The sequence below is a fragment of the Oryx dammah genome, unplaced genomic scaffold, assembly GCF_014754425.2.
Source record: "Oryx dammah isolate SB20612 unplaced genomic scaffold, SCBI_Odam_1.1 HiC_scaffold_27, whole genome shotgun sequence".
Lineage (NCBI taxonomy): Eukaryota > Metazoa > Chordata > Mammalia > Artiodactyla > Bovidae > Oryx > Oryx dammah.
Genome location: NW_024070211.1, coordinates 114,124,318 through 114,145,521, shown reverse-complemented (window position 1 = coordinate 114,145,521; position 21,204 = coordinate 114,124,318). Strand labels below are relative to the sequence as shown.

Below are 21,204 nucleotides of genomic sequence, written 5' to 3'. Positions count from 1 at the left end.
CATTTATCCACAGGAATTACCCAATTCTGTTGAGCAGGACATTCTTCACCACATTTATAAGCAAAATTATTTAAAAACAAATTTTTTTCTCTTATGTACCATTGGCTTTTATGGATAAGCATATAGTTAACTCTGTTCGCCACTAGATGGGGTTTCAGTGACTGTAATGGAGTATTGCTGCTGCTGCTGCTAAGTGCTTCAGTCACGTGCGACTCTGCAACCCCAGAGATGGCAGCCAACCAGGCTCCCCCGTCCCTGGGATTCTCCAGGCAAGAACACTGGAGTGGGTTGCCATTTCCTTCTCCAATGTGTGAAAGTGAAAAGTCAAAGTGAAATCGCTCAGTCGTGTCTGACTCTTGGTGACCTCATGGACTGCAGCCCACCAGGCTCCTCCATCCATGAGATTTTCCAGGCAAGAGTACTGGAGTGGGGTGCCATTGCCTTCTCCGATTAGCTGGGTTTAAAAATGAGGCACTCACCTAAGTAGTTTAAGTATGTTGTACTTGTCCTTAAGCTACTATCAGATAAGTAAGCTATGAAGTTAGGGAAGAGAGAGCTCCTTCAACTACATTGTGGGACAAATAGACTTTGATGAATTAGCCTGAAAACCAGACCACACTGACTGCATTTGAAAAAATTTAAAGCTTTCTGAATAGGTATTTTGAAATACGAGGTCTCCTCTTTTCACCAGACTTCAAAAGTCAGGATTTTCACTCTTATTGACCTTCAACCATAACCCTAAGGGCTAAGCTAAATGTTTCTCTTTTACCTTCTTTATGGTAGAGTTGGATATATTTTGCATTTATATGGGTGTTTTATTTTAGGAGCAGAGCTCTATTATAAAGATTCTTAATAGTGAGTGGGTTTTTGGATGACAGTAGTTACAGAGAGTGTAATTATCTGAGTGTTTTTTTTTTTTTACTATGTTTCAAGAAGTGTTTCAAAACTAAATACTTAATAGTGTGAAACCACTTCATTTTTCAGTATCCTTGCCATGAAAAAGAGGACGTGATAAGTTGTTCAGCTTATGAAATTCAAGTTACATGTGAATTCTGCCAGGTGTGTATGCAATAATTTGGTATTTGGGGCTATTTAAAAAATTTTTTTTATTTTTCATATTGTAGATTATAAGTACTTTCATAGGTTATTTCTAGATCATGTATTTTTTTAATAAATAAGGAATACTTATTTACAAGTATGTAGTTTTTACTCCTGTTGTATTTTTAAATTATTAAATAGAGCATCAAAATACACTTAACTGTGACAAAGATAAATACATATATTTTAGGGTTTTGATTTCTCCTTAAACGAGTTCCAAATAATACTAGTCCCATGAGGTGAAAAAAGGTTAAGATAGAAAATGGATGTGGCAGATATGCTGTATTCTAGGTGCTTTTCTGGTCATTTCCCTTGAACATACTAAGTCTTTGAAAAGTCCTGCCTCCCAAAAGAAATATTCTAGCACTTCCCAAATCTGACTATTATAGCAATTGTCATCTCTGTTTCTGAAGGGCTTTTTTGAAAGGTTTTTGAAGGTTACATATTTCTGAAAGGCTAATAAACTAGTGTTGAAAAAGAAATAATTTTACGGAATTAAAATTAGTTCAGTCAAATATAGTTGTTACATGTAATTTATAGGAAGAAAGCAAAAAAAAACCCCTGAAAGTTAATGGAAGAACTAATTGGGAACTTTCAAGTCTAAATCAAAAAGTAGGAAAATAATGTTGACTTGAAAATGTCTTTTTTGTAGTTTTGGTTTAAATCAGGATCCAGGAAAGTCCCCATATTGTATTCTGTTTAATATGGTTTATTCAACCTCTTTTAACCTAAAGCAATTCCCCTCTACTTTCTCTTTTCTTTTGTTCCCCATGACATTTATTTTTGAGGAGACCAGGTCTTTTGTGCTGTAGAATTTAGCTAATTGTATCTGAGTAGTGGTATTTGACCTTTTTTTTCTATCTCCTTTATTTCCTGTAGTAGAACCTAGAAAAGCTTGATTAGATTTCAGGTTTGGATACAGCCGCACCCCCTGCCCCCAACCACGAATACTTAATGTGCTTTCCGCTGTCTCACCAGGGGACTCAGAATATTTGTCCCACTTTTGGTGATGTTAGTTTAACACTGACCCATGAGTTCAGATGCTGTCGACCTGACCCAGCCATTATGAAACTCCCATCACCTTTGCTCCTGATGGTTTTATCAGACATTGATGAGAGTTGCCTGTCCATTATTTCATTGGTATTTAAAGTAGTGATCTTCTAATTATTTCATTCTTTCCACACTTACCCTACTCAACAGGAAAGGTTTAACCTAATAGATCAGAGTTCTTAACATTTTTTTCTATAATGTGAAATCTGCATGTTGCATGTCTTTATTCATAATAAGAAAGTGGAAGATGGGGTTAAAATGTCAGTAAAACTGTTCTATTTCACGTTCAGATAGAAAAGGTAAAAAGCTTAATGAAAATCAAGTAATATTACATTTTAAGTTCTTTATTTAAAAATCTGTACTGTAAAATGTTTAACTACCTCTGAATGTTTTATTATAGGCAATACAAGGACCTGTGGAATATGAGTGATGACAAACCCTTTCTATGTACTGCCCCTGGATGTGGCCAGGTAATACATAAATTATTTGCTATGTTCACATTTATTAAACACTTATGACAGTGAATGTTGTCATTAAGGGGATTCCTTTATGATATTTTGTACAACTTTGGAGTTAGAAAGAAAATAACCCAGAAAAATTTGGAGAAAAAAATTCATTTTCCTCAGCAGCATATCTGAATTTTAAAGAAGACAATCTAATATGGAAAAAAAAAAAAGTTAAGTCTTGTAAGGGAAAGATGGAAAACCTGGAGAAAACACAAGGTTTAAAAGTATTTTCATTTGACCATTATTGGTTGAAAATCATTGTAAACTGCCCAGTTGGAAATCAGATACATTATCTTGTATGAATTTTATTTGCTGAACCCTTGTGAAATTAACTAATTTTTACCTCTGAGCAAACCACTGATGTACAACATAACACTAATATACTAATGTTAGTAAGTCTAAAATCTTTAATATAGGCTTGTGTGGAAGCATTTTCAGAAAATAATATTTTATTGTTTCAGAAGATATTTCAGTGTTTTTCAATAGGCCATTAAATAATCTAATGTTGTTATAATAATCTTAAAATAACTGTAGACACTGAGGAATGAGAAAATAAATTTAATGTGTAGTAAAATTATAGAATACTTAAATATACAAACTATAATCATAAATATTAAAATGTTTCTTTGGTTCTCATTATTTAGTTGATACTTTGAGATATAATTTATATACAGTAAACTGCATATTACTTATAAGTGTACAGTTTGATACATTTTAACATATGTATGTACCCATAAAACCATCACAATTCAGGTAGTGAGTGTATCATCATCTCCCGAAGTTTCTTGTGCTTGTTATGCCTCCCTCTCACCCCTCCCAACCCTGTCAACCTCTGTTCTGCCTTCTGTCACTATAGGTTAGTTTTTATTTCTAGAATTTTATGTAAGTGAAATCATACAGTATGTACTTTTGACTGGATTCTTTCATTCCACATTATTTACAGTTTCTCCATACTATCTGATCAATAGTTAATTCCTTTTCATTGAGGAATAGTATTTCCTTAATTCACAAGCAGTTATTTATTCACTTGTTTATGAACTTGTGGCTTATTTCCAATTTTTAGTTGTTAGAAATAAAGCTATTGTGAATATTTAAGTACCAGCCTTTGTATGAACACATTCTTTCTTTTCTCTTGGGTGACTACCTAGAAGGGTAGTGGTGGGATCATATGTTACATATAATAGGAAACTGTCAAACTGCTTCTAAAAGGGAGATACCACTTAATATTTCCACCAGCGGTCTGTGAGCAATCCTGTTGTATAATATCCTTGCCAATATTTGGTGTGGTTCTTTTAATTTTAGCCATTTTCATTGAGTGTATACTGATATATTATGTGTTAATTTGCATTTCATTGATGAAAAGATGAGCACTTTTTCATTTGCATATTGGCCATTTTTATACCTTATTTTTTGTGAAATATTTTCAAATCTTCTGCTTGTTTTTTAAAATTGAGTTGTCTTTTAATTATTGAGTTGTATGAGTTCTTTAAATATTCTGGATACCAGTCCATCTTCAATTTTTTATTTATGTCTCTGATTTCCAACTTGATTTTCATAATATGAAAATAATCTGTCCATCAAAAGATGGACACATGGAAGTCTGATGTGTTAATTTTTTCTCTTTGATTGTTGCTTTCTGTGACTTACATCTAAGAAACTGTTGCTTACCTTTAAGACACAAAAATACTCTCCTTCATGTTCCTCTGAAAGTTTGGCTTTTCATTTAGGTCTCTTGCCTTTTGAATTAATATTTGTGCATAAGTATGAGGTAGGAGTTGAAGCTCACTTTTTTTTCCCATATGGCTTTTCAAAGATTCTAGTGTCATTTGTTGAAAAGATTTTTTCCTTTGTCCATTAAATTGCTTTATCCCTTTTCTTGAAAACCAAATGATTTGTAAAGCATGGATCTATTTCTGAGCTTCTATTCTGTTTTTTCATCAATCTGTCAATTTTTATGCCAGTATAGTGAGCCTTCCAGTCACTTAGGGTAAGTTCTCTGATTTACTTCTCCTTTTTCAGGATTGTTTTAGATAGTCTTTTAATTGTAGACCTTCTGGTGAGGGTGTAGTGGTATCTAAAGATTTTAGTTTACATGATGTCCAGTGATGCTGAGCAGGATAAAAGTGGGGCTTCCCTAGTGGCTCAGACAGTAAAGAATTCGCCTGCTATGCAGGAGACCCAGGTTCAATCCCTGGGTTAGGAAGATCCCCTGAAGAAGGAAATAGCTACCCTCTCCAGTATTCTTGCCTGGAGAATTCTATGGACAGAGGAGCCTGGTCTTGGGGTCGCAAAGAATCAGACACAACTGAGCGACTGACGCTTTCACTTTCACAGGATAAAGGTAGAAGTTACCAGAGTTGGTGATATTTTAAATGGGTTGGTCAGTGAATGCTTCTGTAATAAGGTGACACTTGAATAAAGACGTGGAAGCAAACCCTACACATACCTTGGGGAAGAGTTTTTCAGAGTGAAAGAACAACAAGTTTAAGGCCAAGAGGGAAGAAATGGATTTGGTGTGTTTAAGAACAGAAAGATGACTGCTGTAACTAGAAAGTTATAGTGATTAACTAGGATAAGGGTAGGAGATGAGGTCAGAAAGGTAGGGGAATAAAAAGAGCCCATAACCTGTAGAGCTTTTTTGTTGACTGTGGTCTAAGGTGTTTGGGTTTATTCCCAGAGGAATGAAAAGCCATTGCTGAGCTAATAGTGGAAGCTGGGAAAGTAGAGACTGGCAGCAGTCAGGTGAGAGATAATGGTGGCTTTGACTAGGTGGTAGTAATGGACATATAGATAAATAGAGTGATTTGACATATATTTTGGAGATAAATTTTGTATACATTTTTCTATCAATTCAAGAAAGCAAATTCCAAAATCCTTTTCCACTAAAATTTTGGATATGATTTACTCATAATGATAAATTACATTTACTCCTTGGATTTGGGACTAAGTTGAATAGAAAGGTGGTCCATTTTGCTGAAATGGACTGTAAAGAGAGCATAATTCTGTAACCCCTGGATGATAGCTAATACAGTATGTTTCTCAAGCCAGCCTTTGGGCCATGACTAATTTTGCTGTGTTGTTCTAGGAATCATTCTTGAAAACTCAGTCTCAGACAAGTCCCTGATTCTTTGTCTTATTCTTTTCTGCTTAAAATAGTTGGAATTGTCATCTCGTGATTAACTCTTTAGTAATATGTATGCCACTTTTAATAAAAAGCATTGTATTTAAATTTACTTAAGAAATAAGGTTAAATGAAGGTTAGCTCTCATTTGGCATTTAACCAAATGAAGATTAAATGCCAACAAAAGATCAGAGAGGATGAGAACCCAAGATCGAATTAGTAATGTCTAACTTTCCCGGTTTTTGGTACCTCAACCCCAAAACTGGGAGAGAGAACAGTGAGAGAATGAATTCAGTAAAATTAGGGGAATTAAGGTAAATGGAAATGAGATAATTTTCAGGTCAAGAAAATATTTTAAAATTGATGAGGAAAATTACACAATCTGTTCAAGCACATCCATACTGTTTATAGACACTATTAATGCTTCCTTAGCTGATGAGATGAGGCAAATGGAACATTACACAACACATCCCAGGGGTAAAGCCAGAGCTTATTCACCTCAATACCAGATCCAGGAAGTCTGGGAACTTTCTGATATTCATTATTTGAGTTCTCCGAGCAGACTGCCTTGTACATGCCCAATCTATGGCACAAATAGCCAAGAGACTGAGAGGTAGACTACCCCTCAGGCCACGCGAATAGGAAGGAGAGCCTTTGTAGAGTCTTCTGCAGATAGCAAGGGTGTTTCAGCGCTTTATCAGGCCTAAAAGTCACCCAACTTTTCTTCCTCAGTATATATATCAGCAGCATTTCCATCTAATGATGCTATCTATAAATCAATCTATTATTAGTTTGACATTTTCTACCATTAGAATGTTTATATTTTTGGCAAAGCAGCAGCCATTTTACTTCATTCATATTAAAAATACTCCTTCTGCACTCTCCTTCATTGCTGGTAAAAGTGCAAGACGGCAAATGCATTTACACTTTGACCCAGCAATTCCACTTCTGGGATTCTGTCCCACAAATGTTATGTCAAAACTATGAAAAGACATATGCCAAGGTTATTAAATATATGTTCAGTATATTTTGTTACCTGGCAATAGTTGGACAGCGGTTTTCCATGGGAATAGAAGCTGAAAACTACAAAGCTCCTTGCAGCTTTAGTTTGGAAGTGACACGGCATCAGTTCTGTAGCGTTCTGTTGATGATGCAAGTCACCAGACCAGCTCAGACTCAAGGGGTGGAGGATAGGTACCGTCCTCTGGATGGGAGAACCAATGTTAACCACACGGCAAAGGAAGGAGGGTATATATCATACCAAAAGGAATTTGTGGCCATGTTTTACAATATGCCACAGATGAATACTGCAATATTTCTAGGTAGAATAATTCTTAGGATTGGTCTCAAAAAAAAAAAAATGCATTGGGTGAATTGTGAGTAGAAATGAAATGAGAGAGACCATAGGTTGATAACTGCTAAAGCTGAGTGAAGTGTGCCAAGGGTGTTTATTACACTATTTTTTTAAAATTTACTTAAATTCAACAGAAGAAAAAGCAACCTATGGCTGAATATAAGAACATGTGTGTATCAGAGATTGCTTAAAAGACTTAATATTTTTAGAAAATATGAAAAAATATTGTTAGAATAGTTTTTTAGACTCCCTATTATGAAAGGAGATAACACTCATTTTTCTTCTTCTCCTTTCCTCCTCCCTTGATGTCTGGTAATAATTGTTTTTCCATTGGTAGAGTTAGGAATACAGTTTGATAATCCATAATCCCCATATGTCTTCAGTTTTACTTTTGTATTTAAGTAGTATAGAGAGGAAGGGTGAGAACTAAGCTTTAAGGCACTCCAGTGTTTAGCAATCAGAAAGAGGGGAAGGACACAGAGGAGGCAGAGAAGCAGCAGACAATGAAGAAAACTGTGTTTTAGAAGTCAAGTAGAAAAAGTATTTCAAAACGGGGAGAAACAGTGTAGTCATACAGTTGATAGGATAATTCAGTATTTACTATTGAATTTAGAAATATGGGTACTGTTAAGACACCCTGGTAAGAGTAGTTTCAGTGAAAGAGCACTGACGACAGTGAGATTGGGGTTAGCCTGAAGAGTAAATGTGGAGAATCAGAAGTGGAGACATTGTAAGATACTTTTTATTTGTAATTTAGCTTAAAGGGAAATACTGCTGAGGGAGGATTAAAGATGGAGCTTTTTGTTTGTTTTGAATTTTAAGGTGCGACTATCATAGCACACTTTACACTGCAGAGAGAGGAACTGTTGTAGAAATGGGGTCCTTAAGAGAGGATGGGATCCAGTGTTCAAGTGGAAGGACTGGCCTTAGATAGGCCCATGGACAATTTATCCATAGTATCTGAAAATGAAAAGTCGGGAAGAGGTGTGGAAGGTTTGAATAGAGAAATGGAACCATATCAAAACTTAGACATACAAGCATGTATGTTTCTTCGATATGGTCACCATAAAAAACTACATTTCTGTATATTCCATTGCACAAAAGAAATTATCTTTAGAGGCTATGGCATATTGTTATTAAGAGATTTGTATTACTTAGGATGCAGGCTGATACAAAGAGTCAACCTTAACAACAGACTGATCGGCTTGTTTTTTAATATAATAACCAGGAAGTAGGAGTCCCAGGTTGGCTGATTCTGTAATCCTCATCATGCTACTTCCATTTTTAGGTCCAAAATGGCTTTTCAGCTCCTGACATGAAGTCCACATTGCAGCAGTAAGGGAGGGAGACGGGGAAGCAGAGAGAAGCATGTATACACCCATCATTGTAGGAGCATTCACTGGAAGTAATGCAAATGATTTTCACACATTCTTTTGATCCAAAAGAATATGGCCACCTAACTGCAGAGAAAGCTAGAAAATGTGATCTTTGTTCCGGGCGGCCAAGTGTCATCTAAAATTTAGAAATTCTTAATTTGAAGGAGAAAGAGTAATAGATTTTAAGGGACAGCTGGCAGTCCTTGACATAATTTTCAGAGATGATTTTGAATTTGGGAACATAACAAAAAGTCATTTGGAGCCAAAGTCTGTTTAAGCTGGGCAATACTAAAGCTACCAGTTGTGAGTTTAGTTAATAGTAATATATCAGTGTTGGTTTCTTAGTTTTGATAAATGTGCCACAATAATATGAGAACATTAGGGGAAACAAACTGAGTAAGGAGTGTATAGGAACTCTGTGTACAATTTTTGCAACTTTTCTGTAAATTAAAAGTTTTCCAAAATAAAAATTTTATTCAAAACAGTAACGAAAAAGGTCTACCTGAGAAACTCAAAAGTTGCTTGTGAACCATAGAATAGAGCTTTCAAATATTTATCAAGTGTGTAGCATACCATGTCTAAATTTGTGCTCCAACTTGTTTCAAAAAAGATTGGAGGAATTAAAGTTCCATATAATAGTTGTTATAGTAATAAAAGCAATTATAATGATACTAACATTTTTAAACTTTGCTACGAAGCTTATGTGGGTTATGTTATTTAATCCTGCACCAGTCCTATGAAATTGATGCTGCTGGCCTCATTTTACACATGCACAATCAAATATAAAATCAAATATACAATGATTGAATCCCTCTCAGTCACAGAACTTGTGAACACTGGAGGTAAGTGTGAACCCAAGCCTACTTAAGCCTACTTTTGTGTTATGTTTATAGCAAAATATCCCAAAATAGAATGTTTAGCCTTCAAGGTATATTTCAATAGGGGTCTTTGTATATGTATCTTTTTCAGTGAACATTAAAAGTTTTTCTTTTTTCTTAATTACAAAAGTATCACTGAGAACACTGACAAAGTAAAATCTAGAGAGGATGTCTGTTAACATTTGGTACATTTCCTAAGTTCTTCCCCCTTTTATTTTTCAAACAAAATTGGGATCATACCGCATGTATTAATTTGTATTCTATTTGTACGCCAATGACATTATATAGTATTATCCTATACAGTATAGCACTATACTATATTACATAGTATATTATACATTATATAGTATGACATATTGTGTGTTAATTGAAAACATGAGTTTGAGTTCCTGTGTAGTGTTCTGTTGCCAGAATATGTCCCCAAATCTATTTACCTATTCCTCTTTTATGGCCTAAAAATTAATTATTATGGCCTAAAAAAATCACAACATTGTGATGAATATTCTGTATAACCCCTTATGTACATCTCCCTAATTCCTCAAAATACATTTTTAGAAACCAAATTATCGGATCAAAAGGTATACACATTTTTAAGGCTCCTCATACATTTTTTCATATTGTTTTTAAAAACTAAAACAATTTTTTAGTTTCACTAATAACTTTAGGTATTTTTCTCATCATGAACACTTCACTCCTAGGTATTAATAACTTTTTTGGCATATATTTGTTCTCTGAGATACTTAAAATAGTCTAATCTATGTTATAGTAATACCTTATAACTGTTACTGGCCAAGTGATAACTGGGCCAAGGTCAGCATCATCCATTTGTTAAATCTTGCTTGGACTAGGAATGGTTATGGTCTCTCTCTACATTCAAATAGTAATTTCCTAGGAAATCAAAAATTCTATTCAGCATTGATTTTAGAAGCACCAATCTGATGGTGGTAATACAAATTATTTTTTGTCACTAGTTAACAACATTCTTCCAGATTTGAATTTTAGCTTTAAAACACTTAATGGACTTAAATTTTCAAATAGGTTTTAAAATTTTTAAGTATATTTTGTTGATAATGTTATTTCAGAGAGACCTATAGAAATCAGTGCAAAATTTTTAACTGTTGGCTCTTTCTAGTAAATTTTTTATGTCCCAGTCTCTGTTAGGTATTTCATAGATAGACTTTTGATAATTTCATTTATTTTAACATGTTGTTCCATTGAATTTGGTAAAAGAGACAAAGTTGAGATAATTTAGTGAAAGAGTCTTTTAACATTGAAATTCTTACATTTTATTGATAATAGCTTTGCTTTTGGTGATGCTCTCATTCAAAATTTTTTCTTTGGTAAAATATTAATACATTATAACTATTTTTAAAGGAGATTAAGATTTCATTTTATTTAATCTGAAGTTTCAATGAAAGTGTGGGAGAGTGTATGTATGTTGGTGTGTTTGATCAGTAACTCCCTGGTGTTAAATTAAGGTACTTAAATTCGTGAAAGAAGTAGTAAAATGGGCTATTGGCCTAATGACCTTATAATTTAATACCTATCAGTATTTTAAATTAGGAATAATCATCTATATCATGAATATAAATGCATGTGTTAAATGCAGAATGGATTTCTTAAGTTAATTCTGATAAGAGTGTTCACACTTTGGAAACACAAATTTCTCCAATATCTGAGCTTAAATTAATTTTTTATGGAAGCAACTATTTCACCCCCTCCTATATTTGTCAGGTTACCCTTACTTTTTAACCTTGTAAGAGATTGTTGGCCTATTCTAACTTTCTTGACTGCCTTTTCCATTGTTTATTCAGCTGTATGTTTGAAGTCTTTCTTATTTAACCAAACACTGCACATGTATAACATTTTCATTGGAGTAGTGCTCACAGTTGCCTGGAAGAAAGAAATTGTATTAATTCAGTATGTTATTACTAGCAGTATCATTATTTTTCTACAAAACTTAGTTTTAGGATAAACCTTTTAATTTGTCTGGAAAAGCAGTTCAAATATTCTTGCAAAAATATTAGCTTGTAGTAGCTGTTTTGTATTTGTTGAAAAAATAATGCATTTTACATATATATATCTTTTCCTGGTGACTGCCTTTTGACACTGTTTTAAGTTTCTCGTTAGAGGTAAATAAGTGTTCTCAGATGATAGGCAAGCTTATAGATATAGATAATATCTATATCATGATATAGATCCATGATAAATTGATACTCACTTGTATCAAGTACCAATTTCAATGTATTTTACCCATGTATAGAAATATTATATGATTAACAATTCCTTTATAAATAGCATTTAGATAAACTTGATCTCTGTGTTCTCTTTGAAACTTTGTGAATTCATATTCCTGGCATTTCTCCTTTTACTATTCATATGATCTTAAATGTATTTTAGGGTCCTTTTACCTGCTACTTTTCACTTAGAATCAATCTTGTTGGTATTTTCACATATTTTGTACAAAACATGTAATTTATTGTATATGTAGTTGCCGTTTGATTTGAATATTTGTGTTCAAACCAGTAACTAAGCAGAGGATACCGTTGGGATAAAATTCCTAGGAGATAACTTTGTAAGCTTGTCTGTTAATTATGCTGACTTTGCTGTTTTAAAATCTAAGACCTCTACTAAAATGCATTTGTTTGCAAATGTTTAATGATTGCCTTCAGTGGAGAAGCCACATTGTTAGGTTCTTTGGAACATAAAGTGAATCTTGCTTTAAGATGCTTGTAAGACATTCAAAACTGTAATGCAAAGTAAAAAGCAATGAAGTAGTGCTGGTAAATGCTATCGCTGTGTTTATTCTTCAAAAGCTTCATATTGGAAACTCTTATCAAAGGATGACTATTTCTTATTTTTCCACATTTGGAAAGGATTCTTATATGTAATGACAGAGCAGTAGGAAAATAGCACTTGTGTAGGGCAGAGCTAGATTATGATTGCTCAATGATTGTTTCAATTGTAAATGAGTAAGTCAAGGGATAAAGTTACTCTTTGCACCTATATACTTCATCTTCAATGGGAATACAAACAGTTTACAAAGAGGGGACATATTAATTTTCCATTGGTGTACAGTAACTTAAAAACAATATAACAAATTAAATTAACGCTTAATTCACCTTTAGGAACAGTCTGTGGTTTGGTGGTTTTTGTTTCTTTTAGATTGGGCTTAAAGATTCAATTCTTTACTTGTAAGGAGTTCATTCTTTCAGTTAGCATTTATTGACTACTTACTATATGTTAAATTTAGGGAAACTGAAATAGGAGCTCAGCCTACTTGAAATATGAAGACATCAATAAAATATTGCTAGGTGCTATAAACATGTACTGTGCAGAGCAAAATCAGATATAAATGACAGGGATTAACTTTTTACAGTGGGCTTATGGGCTGGGCTAAGGATGATACAAGTCATACTTTTAATATTGAGAAAAGAAAGCATAATAGATAGAAATATTTCTTTTACATTGCTTTAAGGTTAACCCTAAAGCTGCTATCATTAGTTGCATGAGAGGATTTACGTACTGAGTTGAATAGGGAATGGTAAGACCACAGGATAAGGAATCTATTTTTTGGTGGTTCCGAGAAACCATGTTCATTATTTTAACATCCCATTTTTAAGGGATAGCCTAGAGAGTGAGTATAGATCCCTTAATTTGACATCTTATAATTATTTCTTTGGAATTAAAAAGTAAGTGCTCTATATTTCAGTTGTAAATGTTGCTAAAGATAAGGATCATCTTCATAAAGATTGATATCTAGACACAGGAGATATTTAAACAATGTATTTATTATATTGTAATCGTAAATGTCACCTTTAGCATGTAGGACCTATCAAAGTTAAGTGTAGCTTTAGAAATAATTTTGCTTCCTTTTTTAATATGAGTATGATAAATGTAGAACCACTTTATTCTAAGTTAAAATTTTTATTTTAAAATGAATTGCTTTATTGTATTGACTGCTATTTCTTTGCTGGATTATAATCAAGGCATTCTTTTTTTATGTGGTAACATAAAGCACCTTGACTTACTTCTTAATTTGTCCAGGAGTAATATTTTTATAAGAAAGTTCTCATTTTAAAAGTGGTAAGTAACCTGAAATCTAAGTAAAATAACAGTACTTTCTTCAAAAGTCATTATACCATGGAGTATATATTTCTACTATGATATGGCAAAAATTAACAGTGGTCTATTTTTAGTGTCCAAATGAAATTTATGTAAAGTTTCTTTGCCTCAGGTTTTTTTTAAATGCTCTCAAATGAGTTACATGACCTAGTATTATCATTATTGCTCATTCTTGGGTAATGAGTTTCTTTATGATTGAGACCTAGTATGTTTATCTCTACTAACAGTAGATTCTTTATTGTTAACAAACTGCTATGTCTTTGTTAATGGTGGTTTTACATGTTGTTGTGGAAATGAAAATTTCCTTATCATTTAACTTATTTGATCAAATTGAAAATCTTAACTATATTTTAAAACTTTTTGCCACAGCGTTTTACCAACGAGGATCATTTGGCTGTCCATAAACATAAACATGAGATGACACTGAAATTTGGTCCAGCACGTAATGACAGTGTCATTGTGGCTGGTTAGTATATGCTTTTATTAATAGTTTATATACATATTTCACCTGGAATGTGCACAATTTTTGTGTATTCTCTGTAAATAATATAGTCTGGTGATATTCCAATAACTTCATTTACAATAAATGTTGGCAACATGTATTTTACCCATTACATTTTCATGTTTCCTTCTGACCATTCATTTCACTTTTTTGTATAGTTTTCGAATGTAGACTTCAGTATCATTTTTGTGGAAGTTAATTAGGATCTGGGAGCATTCATACCATTTCCAGAATTTACATTTAACTGATAATTCAATTAACGTGATGTTTAGTCATTGTTTCTTTTAGCTGTTTACATCTGCTTTACAGTGCTGTGAGAAGCTAGAAAATGATCAGGCTCCTCCTGTGGAGAAAGCAGTTAGCAGACTTGTTCATTAGGATTTTGTTTATGTTTCTATTTGGACTAAACATCTGTATTAATAAACGGGGCTTAAATTCAATCAATGCTTTTTATTTTTGTATGTTGCTCCTGTGAACATACTGTATCACCTAAATGGATGATTATCTTTCAGTATGTGAAGAGAGAAGCCCAGTGCATGCACTGGTTTATTGTCCTTCCATACTGTCAGCTACTTCTTTTTTGGGTATTTATAGATGCATACCTCTCTGTATATGTATACACATAGAAGTATTGTGATAAAATGATTTTATATAAAATTTAATATATAAATTTCAGCCCTTTTGTCATAACCACAGTCATATATTACAAATATTCAAATTATTTTAATTTTTTTCTCTTTTAAAGCTTAGGTTATACTATTTGTAAGTCTAGAATTATACCTAAATGCTGAATATTATTAATACTTTTAAATTATTACCCAGCTTGAAATCAAATTATCTCTCATAAGCATTGTATATGATAATGAAAAAAGATAATTCTTATTATTCAGTATCAAGATTTTTGCCTTGAAAAAACTGGAGGTAACAGATAATTCACCAAAAAACAATTTGTTTAGGAAAAATGTAGGGGACCACTCAGCACATCTTCATTTCTGTAAGTAAAAGGAAGCAGGTTAGAGTGTGGTATGTATTTCTTTAAAATACCGTGTATCCGATATTGAGAGAGAGAACCAAAAATGCAAACAAAATAACTACAGCCTGGAAGTTTCACTCCCCTGGGCATGAAGGTCTTTCCTTCTCTGGAACTTCTTGCCTTAGAGCCATATCTCTCTCTGTAACCTTTAACTCAGAAATATTTTGAGATTGGTTTCTAGAACTTACTTTCCTATCTGTTTACATTTAATGTGCTAGAAAAGTAGAACACATCTAAACATAGCACTTGACTTTTTTTCTTTAGCTAAATATATTTGAGTAGTATAGCGTAACTGTGTAAATATAGTGCATGTTGCGTGTGATATATATTTGATGATCAATAGCCAAAAACCATATGCATGTTTAAACAATTGTGCCTGTGTTGACTTTTTTCTTTCCAAGCCTGATCATTACAGTAATTGCTGATAAAACATGATTTTTGCATATGTATTTTATTTTTAAGACTCCTCTCCCTTTAATTGGAGAAGGTAATGGCACCCCACTCGAGTACTCCTGCCTGGAAAATCCCATGGACGGTGGAGCCTGGTGGGCTGCAGTCCATGGGATTTCGAAGAGTCGGACACGACTGAGCGATTTCACTTTCACTTTTCACTTTCATGCATTGGAGAAGGAAATGGCAACCCACTCCAGTATTCTTGCCTAGAGAATCCCAGGGATGGGGGAGCCTGGTGGGCTGCCGTCTGTCACACGACTGAAGCGACTTAGCAGCAGCAGCAGCTCCCTTTAATACAAAATAGGAACCTTCTCTTAGGCATAGACAAATCTTTTGAGCATGAAACAGAAGAGTCAAATTTAGGTTCAGTTTACTATTGTAATCATGATGGGTGGACCTAGGTTGATACAAGAATGCTGGGCCCTTATTATAACAGCATTTTGTATGCCTTTCGGGGAGTATAGGTTATATACATTGCAGACTATTAGGTAAAATGATGACAAAAAGTCCTTCAGTAATTTTGATACTACTACTACTGTCTGAGGTAGGCCTATATTATATCTAATGTGTATGACAGATAATTTTAGTGGAAAATATTTATATGTAGTAAACACATTAATACTCTGTGTATATGTTGGGTTGAGGGTGATAAAACAGTAAGTGATGCCCGCTCTAGGGATCCAGTAGTTAACAAATACATATTTTAATTTCACAGAAGGTTTTTTGAGTATTATATCTTAAACCAGGAGTCATTCTTATACTTTTATTTAGTTTAGGCTAGATCCTTGATGTAACTTATAAAGTTGATGCCCTAAAGTATATAAAATGTGAATAGAATTGAATGTGCTATTAATCATAATCAGTGTGAGCAAACAGCATTGAAAATAATAAAACTAAACAGGCAAAATTCATAACTTTGCTGTTTTTCATTCAGTGTAGACCTTAACTAGCTATTGTTTTGTAATTAATATGTGCTCACGTGTACACCCAGTTTGTGTTTTAGTGCAACATTGTTTTATCTTAAGCCTGCTTTCATAATAAATTATGAACACTAGTGGAAGGGTCAGGTTAAAGCAAATACACATGTTCTTGTCCTAGTTTTCCCTAAATTGCATGTATTTTAAGTATTTGTAAGTTTTAATAGTGTAAATTTTTTAAAAAATTTGTGTTAGATAATAATAATAGTTTATTTCTGAATAGAGGATGCTTATGTCACTCAGAACATGTGGAATAAGGAACAAGAAGGAATTCTTTTCATACTTTTATTGTTCATAAAGTTGGAGGAAATACCTTAAACTGCAACAAGAACTTAACCAAATTTTGTTTGCTTTAAAGGAAGAGGTCTTTCCAAAGAGAATTAACAGCTGACTGAACCAGTCCTGCTAATTCATTAATTTACTAGCTAAAATACTTTAGAGTCCAATATGATACTTAAATCTGTGTAATTACTTATTGACATTTATTTCAGATCAGACCCCAACACCAACAAGATTCTTGAAAAACTGTGAAGAAGTGGGTTTGTTTAATGAGTTGGCAAGTCCATTTGAGAATGAGTTCAAGAAAGCCTCGGAAGATGACATTAAAAAAGTATGTTATTAACCATGAAATTAAGAGTGCTTCTGACAGAACAGTTTTCACTTGTTGCTTTCTTATTTTAGATATACTTATTGGCTGTTTTTAAACTCCTAACACTTTGTCTAATTTGCGTTTTTAGATGCCTCTAGATTTATCTCCTCTTGCAACACCCATCATAAGAAGCAAAATTGAGGAGCCATCTGTTGTAGAAACAACTCACCAGGATAGTCCTTTACCTCACCCAGAGTCTACTACCAGTGATGAGAAGGTTAGAAGTTTGTATTTACAGAAGAAACTCAAACTAAGTGGAAAAAAAAATCAGCATTCTCAGTAAAGTCTAATATTTGGTCTAGATAAAATGTTAATGTAATATGCATTAATCAGCATCAGGTTGTACTTGTCTTACATGTGAAACCCTGTGAATACTAAGGAATTTTAGGGAAAGAAGATAATTTGTTTATAGATAATTTTTTATGACAAATTATTGGAGAGAATAGTAGTCATTTAAGATAAACCTGTTTTTTTTAGAGGATACATAAATTTATAAATTTAATTTCTCTGGGTTTTGCTTTTTTTTTTGTACAGTGACAGCTTAATTAAGAATCTTTGCAACTAAAAATTGTTTGAACAAAGGTTATATAGACTTTTAAAAGGTTAAAGGAATAGCTACTTACTTCAGCAGTGATCTTTGGTAATAGCAACTAACAGGATGACGATGACACTGTCTTACTTGGTATAGTCTTTTTGTAGTAATTTAGTGCCTCATTCCTAGATCTGACTACTTTGGTACCTGGGGCCAACTGGGGTATATTATGTGCTGAGTTACCATTATTACAGATGTTTCTCAACTAATGTTCATTCATTAGCACATCTACTAAACACATTTATTTGGAGGCATGGGGCGCAATAAAAGGCAATGACAGTGTTCTTTTGTAGGTTATGTTACTCTAAAATCATAGCCTAACTAATGGACTTTTGCCATGGCAGAGGAGCTAGAAGTAAGGCAGAAAAGGTAACTATTCATTGATACCTAGGAATAAATGCTTTGACCATTAGGTGTTTTGTATTTTTTTATTTACTTATAATAAAAGTGTATTCTCATTATTAAAAAACTTTAAGAATCCAGAAAAATATAAGAAAGAAATTACCTTTTACCCCATAACTGAGCTGTAAGACTTACTAATATTTTGAAACATTTTTCCTAGATATATGCATACCTTTATACATAGAAATATACATATATATATTGGGCTTCCGTAGTGGCTCAGACAGTAATGAATCTGCCTGCAGTGCAGGAAACCCGAATTCAATCCCTGGGTTGGGAAGATCACCTGGAGAAAGGAATGACTACCCACTGGAGGATTCTTGCCTGAAGAATTCCATGGACAGAGAGGAGCCTGGCAGGCTACAGTCCATGAGGTTGCAAAGAGCTTCCTAACACTTTCACACATATACAAGTGAATAGTTACATAGAAGTATAAAGGGATAAAAAGATAAATATCAAGAAGAATCATAGTTTACTTTTTTATATCATGTTTTAGACAGCATTAATGAAGATTTTCCCATGCCATTAGAAAATTTTCCAAAGTCATAATTTTTAATGTACTTTATCATTATCATAATGTATTTACAGATCTTGAATGTAAATATTGTTTCCACATTATCACAGTTATAAGAAATGCTGTTAAATCTTTGATATAAATATCTTTTACCTAGAGAATATTCCAGTCCCTTCGCACTGAACAGTTTTTTCCTGCTGGTTGCTGCTTTAGCCCTCTTAGGGGTACTACTTCCTGCAATCTTCAGTCATTAGCTCACACTGGGCAAGGCATAGTTATTGGAATAGCTGTAAGAAGTAAATTCTGAGCCCCCTTCTCTTTCTCAATTTTTTCCTTCTTAAATGCTCTCATCCAGACCTGTAACTTTAAAAACCATCTACCTGGTTTCCAAATTTGTATCAACCCAGATATTTCCCAGATTTCCATATTCATATGCAGCTCTGTCTTGACATTTCCTTTTATGTGTCATGTTAAACGTAGTATGCCTAAATTAGAGCCCTTCCCACCCCCCACCCCCCCACCATCTTCTTCGTCTCAGTAAGTTTTCTCTCCATCCACCTAGTTGCTCTGGCCAAAAATAAAGAATACTTAATTCCCTCTTTTCCTTTTCAATGAGCATATCTTACCAAACCTACTTCCTGAATATATCCTTAATTTATCTCTTTCATCTTCACTGTCACAACTGTAGTCCAAATCATCTTTTACTTGGATTATTAAGTTACCTTCTAATAATTGTTAATAATTATTTGTTAATATAGTGTTCAGTTAATAAAACTTTTAGCAATTACCAGGACTTTCTACTTCCATCTCCAACCTATTTTCCATTAGCTGTGTATTTTTCTTAATTGATGGCTTTTTCTTTTTAAATTCTTTTTAATTGAAATGTAACAAACATGCAGAAAGTGTCCAAACACAAGCATATACAGAATACTTAAATTTATGTAGATGTATATCTGATATACATGTATTTGAGTGAAAGTCACTCACCAGAATACTGGAGTGGGCAGCTGTTCCCCTCTCCAGGGGATCTTCCCAACCCAGGGATCGAACCCAGGTCTCTTGCATTGCGGGTGGATTCTTTACCAGCTGAGCCACCAGAGAAGCTAGACTGTATATTTTTAATATGTCACTTCTGTGCTTAAAATCCTTCAGTGGTTTGCCTTTGCATTTAAGGTAGTTCACACTTCTCCGTAAGCCATCATTGATTTAGACTTGTATTCTTATCCAACCTCACCTCATTCCTTTTCTGTGATAGTGTTCATCAGATATTCTAAGCTTTTTCCTCCCTCAAAGACATTGCTCTTGGTATTGCTTCCTTCTCCCTAGAATGCACTCCTCATCTTTCCAGTACCAGTTCAAATGCCATTTTTCAAAGAAGCTCACTTTACCTCACTATGCTATCTAAAGTAGCCAACTCCAACTTTCCCTCAGTTAATCTCTCGTGATTTATTGATATTATGTTATACTGTTAGTCTGTAACACATTACTGTCCAAAATTTTCTTGTTTGTTTTACTTGTTTACTGTCTCTTTTCCTCCTAGTCCTTCAGGGCATGTTGTAATTTCTCAAACTTGTCAAGTAAACGAAGTTCCAGTAGTACTAGTTTTTCTTTCTTCCTGTGTAGCTTAATAAAATTGTGAGAATAAATGGCAGTATAAAGGCAAATTCAAGGAACATGGTGGACCAGTTTTTATACTAGTTATGGAGTTCTGGATAATCTGTTTTCTAATCTGTAAATTGGGGAAAAGACCATCTATAAGGTTCCGTGTTTTTCTTTACTTTGGAAAGATCTTACTCCAATAGTTTAGTTTTACATTCAAGGTATTAATATTACTTCACCTTTTGATACTGAGAAATTATTGGTAATGTAGAGATAGTTACCTGAAATTGGCAAACATTTGTATTACTTAAAAAAAATTTTTAACATTTCTATTATTGATATCAACTATAAAAGAGTCTCCTGGACCTACTTCTTCTTTATACAATATAATGATGGAGTAGGACAAGGAAGTCCGATCTGAATTTTAAGTTCTGTACTTCCATGAGAATGGAATTGTAGTTTTATATTTTACTAGAATTCTCATGGAGTTATATAGCCAAGTTGCCCAGCCTAAGTTATTTCTAGATTGATGGTAAAACAAGTTGTACTGAAAAAATCACTCAGATGTTTTTTAAATTAAAATATTAACACTGCATTTGAAACAACAATTTTCTCGTAATTCACTTTAAATAAATATTAATATATTTTGGGGTGATACTAAGTACTAAGTTTGTGGGGTTTTTTTTAAGACATGTCATTCTATTCATTAAGGTACATGAGTTGACTTGGATTTTTAAATTTCATTGTTTCTCCATCTCATTATTAAATAGGAAGTACCATTGGCACAAACTGCACAGCCTACATCAGCTATCGTTCGTCCAGCATCTTTACAAGTTCCCAATGTGCTGCTTACAAGTTCTGACTCAAGTGTCATTATTCAGCAGGCAGTACCTTCACCAACGTCAAGTACTGTAATCACCCAGGCACCGTCCTCCAACAGGCCAATTGTGTAAGTGATTTGGGCCAGTCATTGAA

The 21,204-nt window shown here is 33.5% G+C and overlaps 1 protein-coding gene across 2 annotated transcripts in view; it reads left to right on the top strand.

Moving 5' to 3' along the window:
• The window catches only part of ATF2 (activating transcription factor 2), a 79,881-nt gene that overhangs the window by 21,928 nt on the left and 36,749 nt on the right, over positions 1 to 21,204 (top strand). Inside the window, exons 3-8 of one of the 2 annotated variants that reach the window (XM_040228201.1) lie at positions 985 to 1,059; positions 2,549 to 2,618; positions 13,878 to 13,974; positions 16,965 to 17,083; positions 17,211 to 17,339; positions 21,000 to 21,178. In XM_040228201.1, the coding sequence (XP_040084135.1) occupies positions 1,028 to 1,059; positions 2,549 to 2,618; positions 13,878 to 13,974; positions 16,965 to 17,083; positions 17,211 to 17,339; positions 21,000 to 21,178 (626 nt within the window). In that variant the 5' untranslated portion in view covers positions 985 to 1,027. The remainder of the gene's footprint in view (positions 1 to 984; positions 1,060 to 2,548; positions 2,619 to 13,877; positions 13,975 to 16,964; positions 17,084 to 17,210; positions 17,340 to 20,999; positions 21,179 to 21,204) is intronic. The other variant, XM_040228202.1, reaches the window with a different exon arrangement.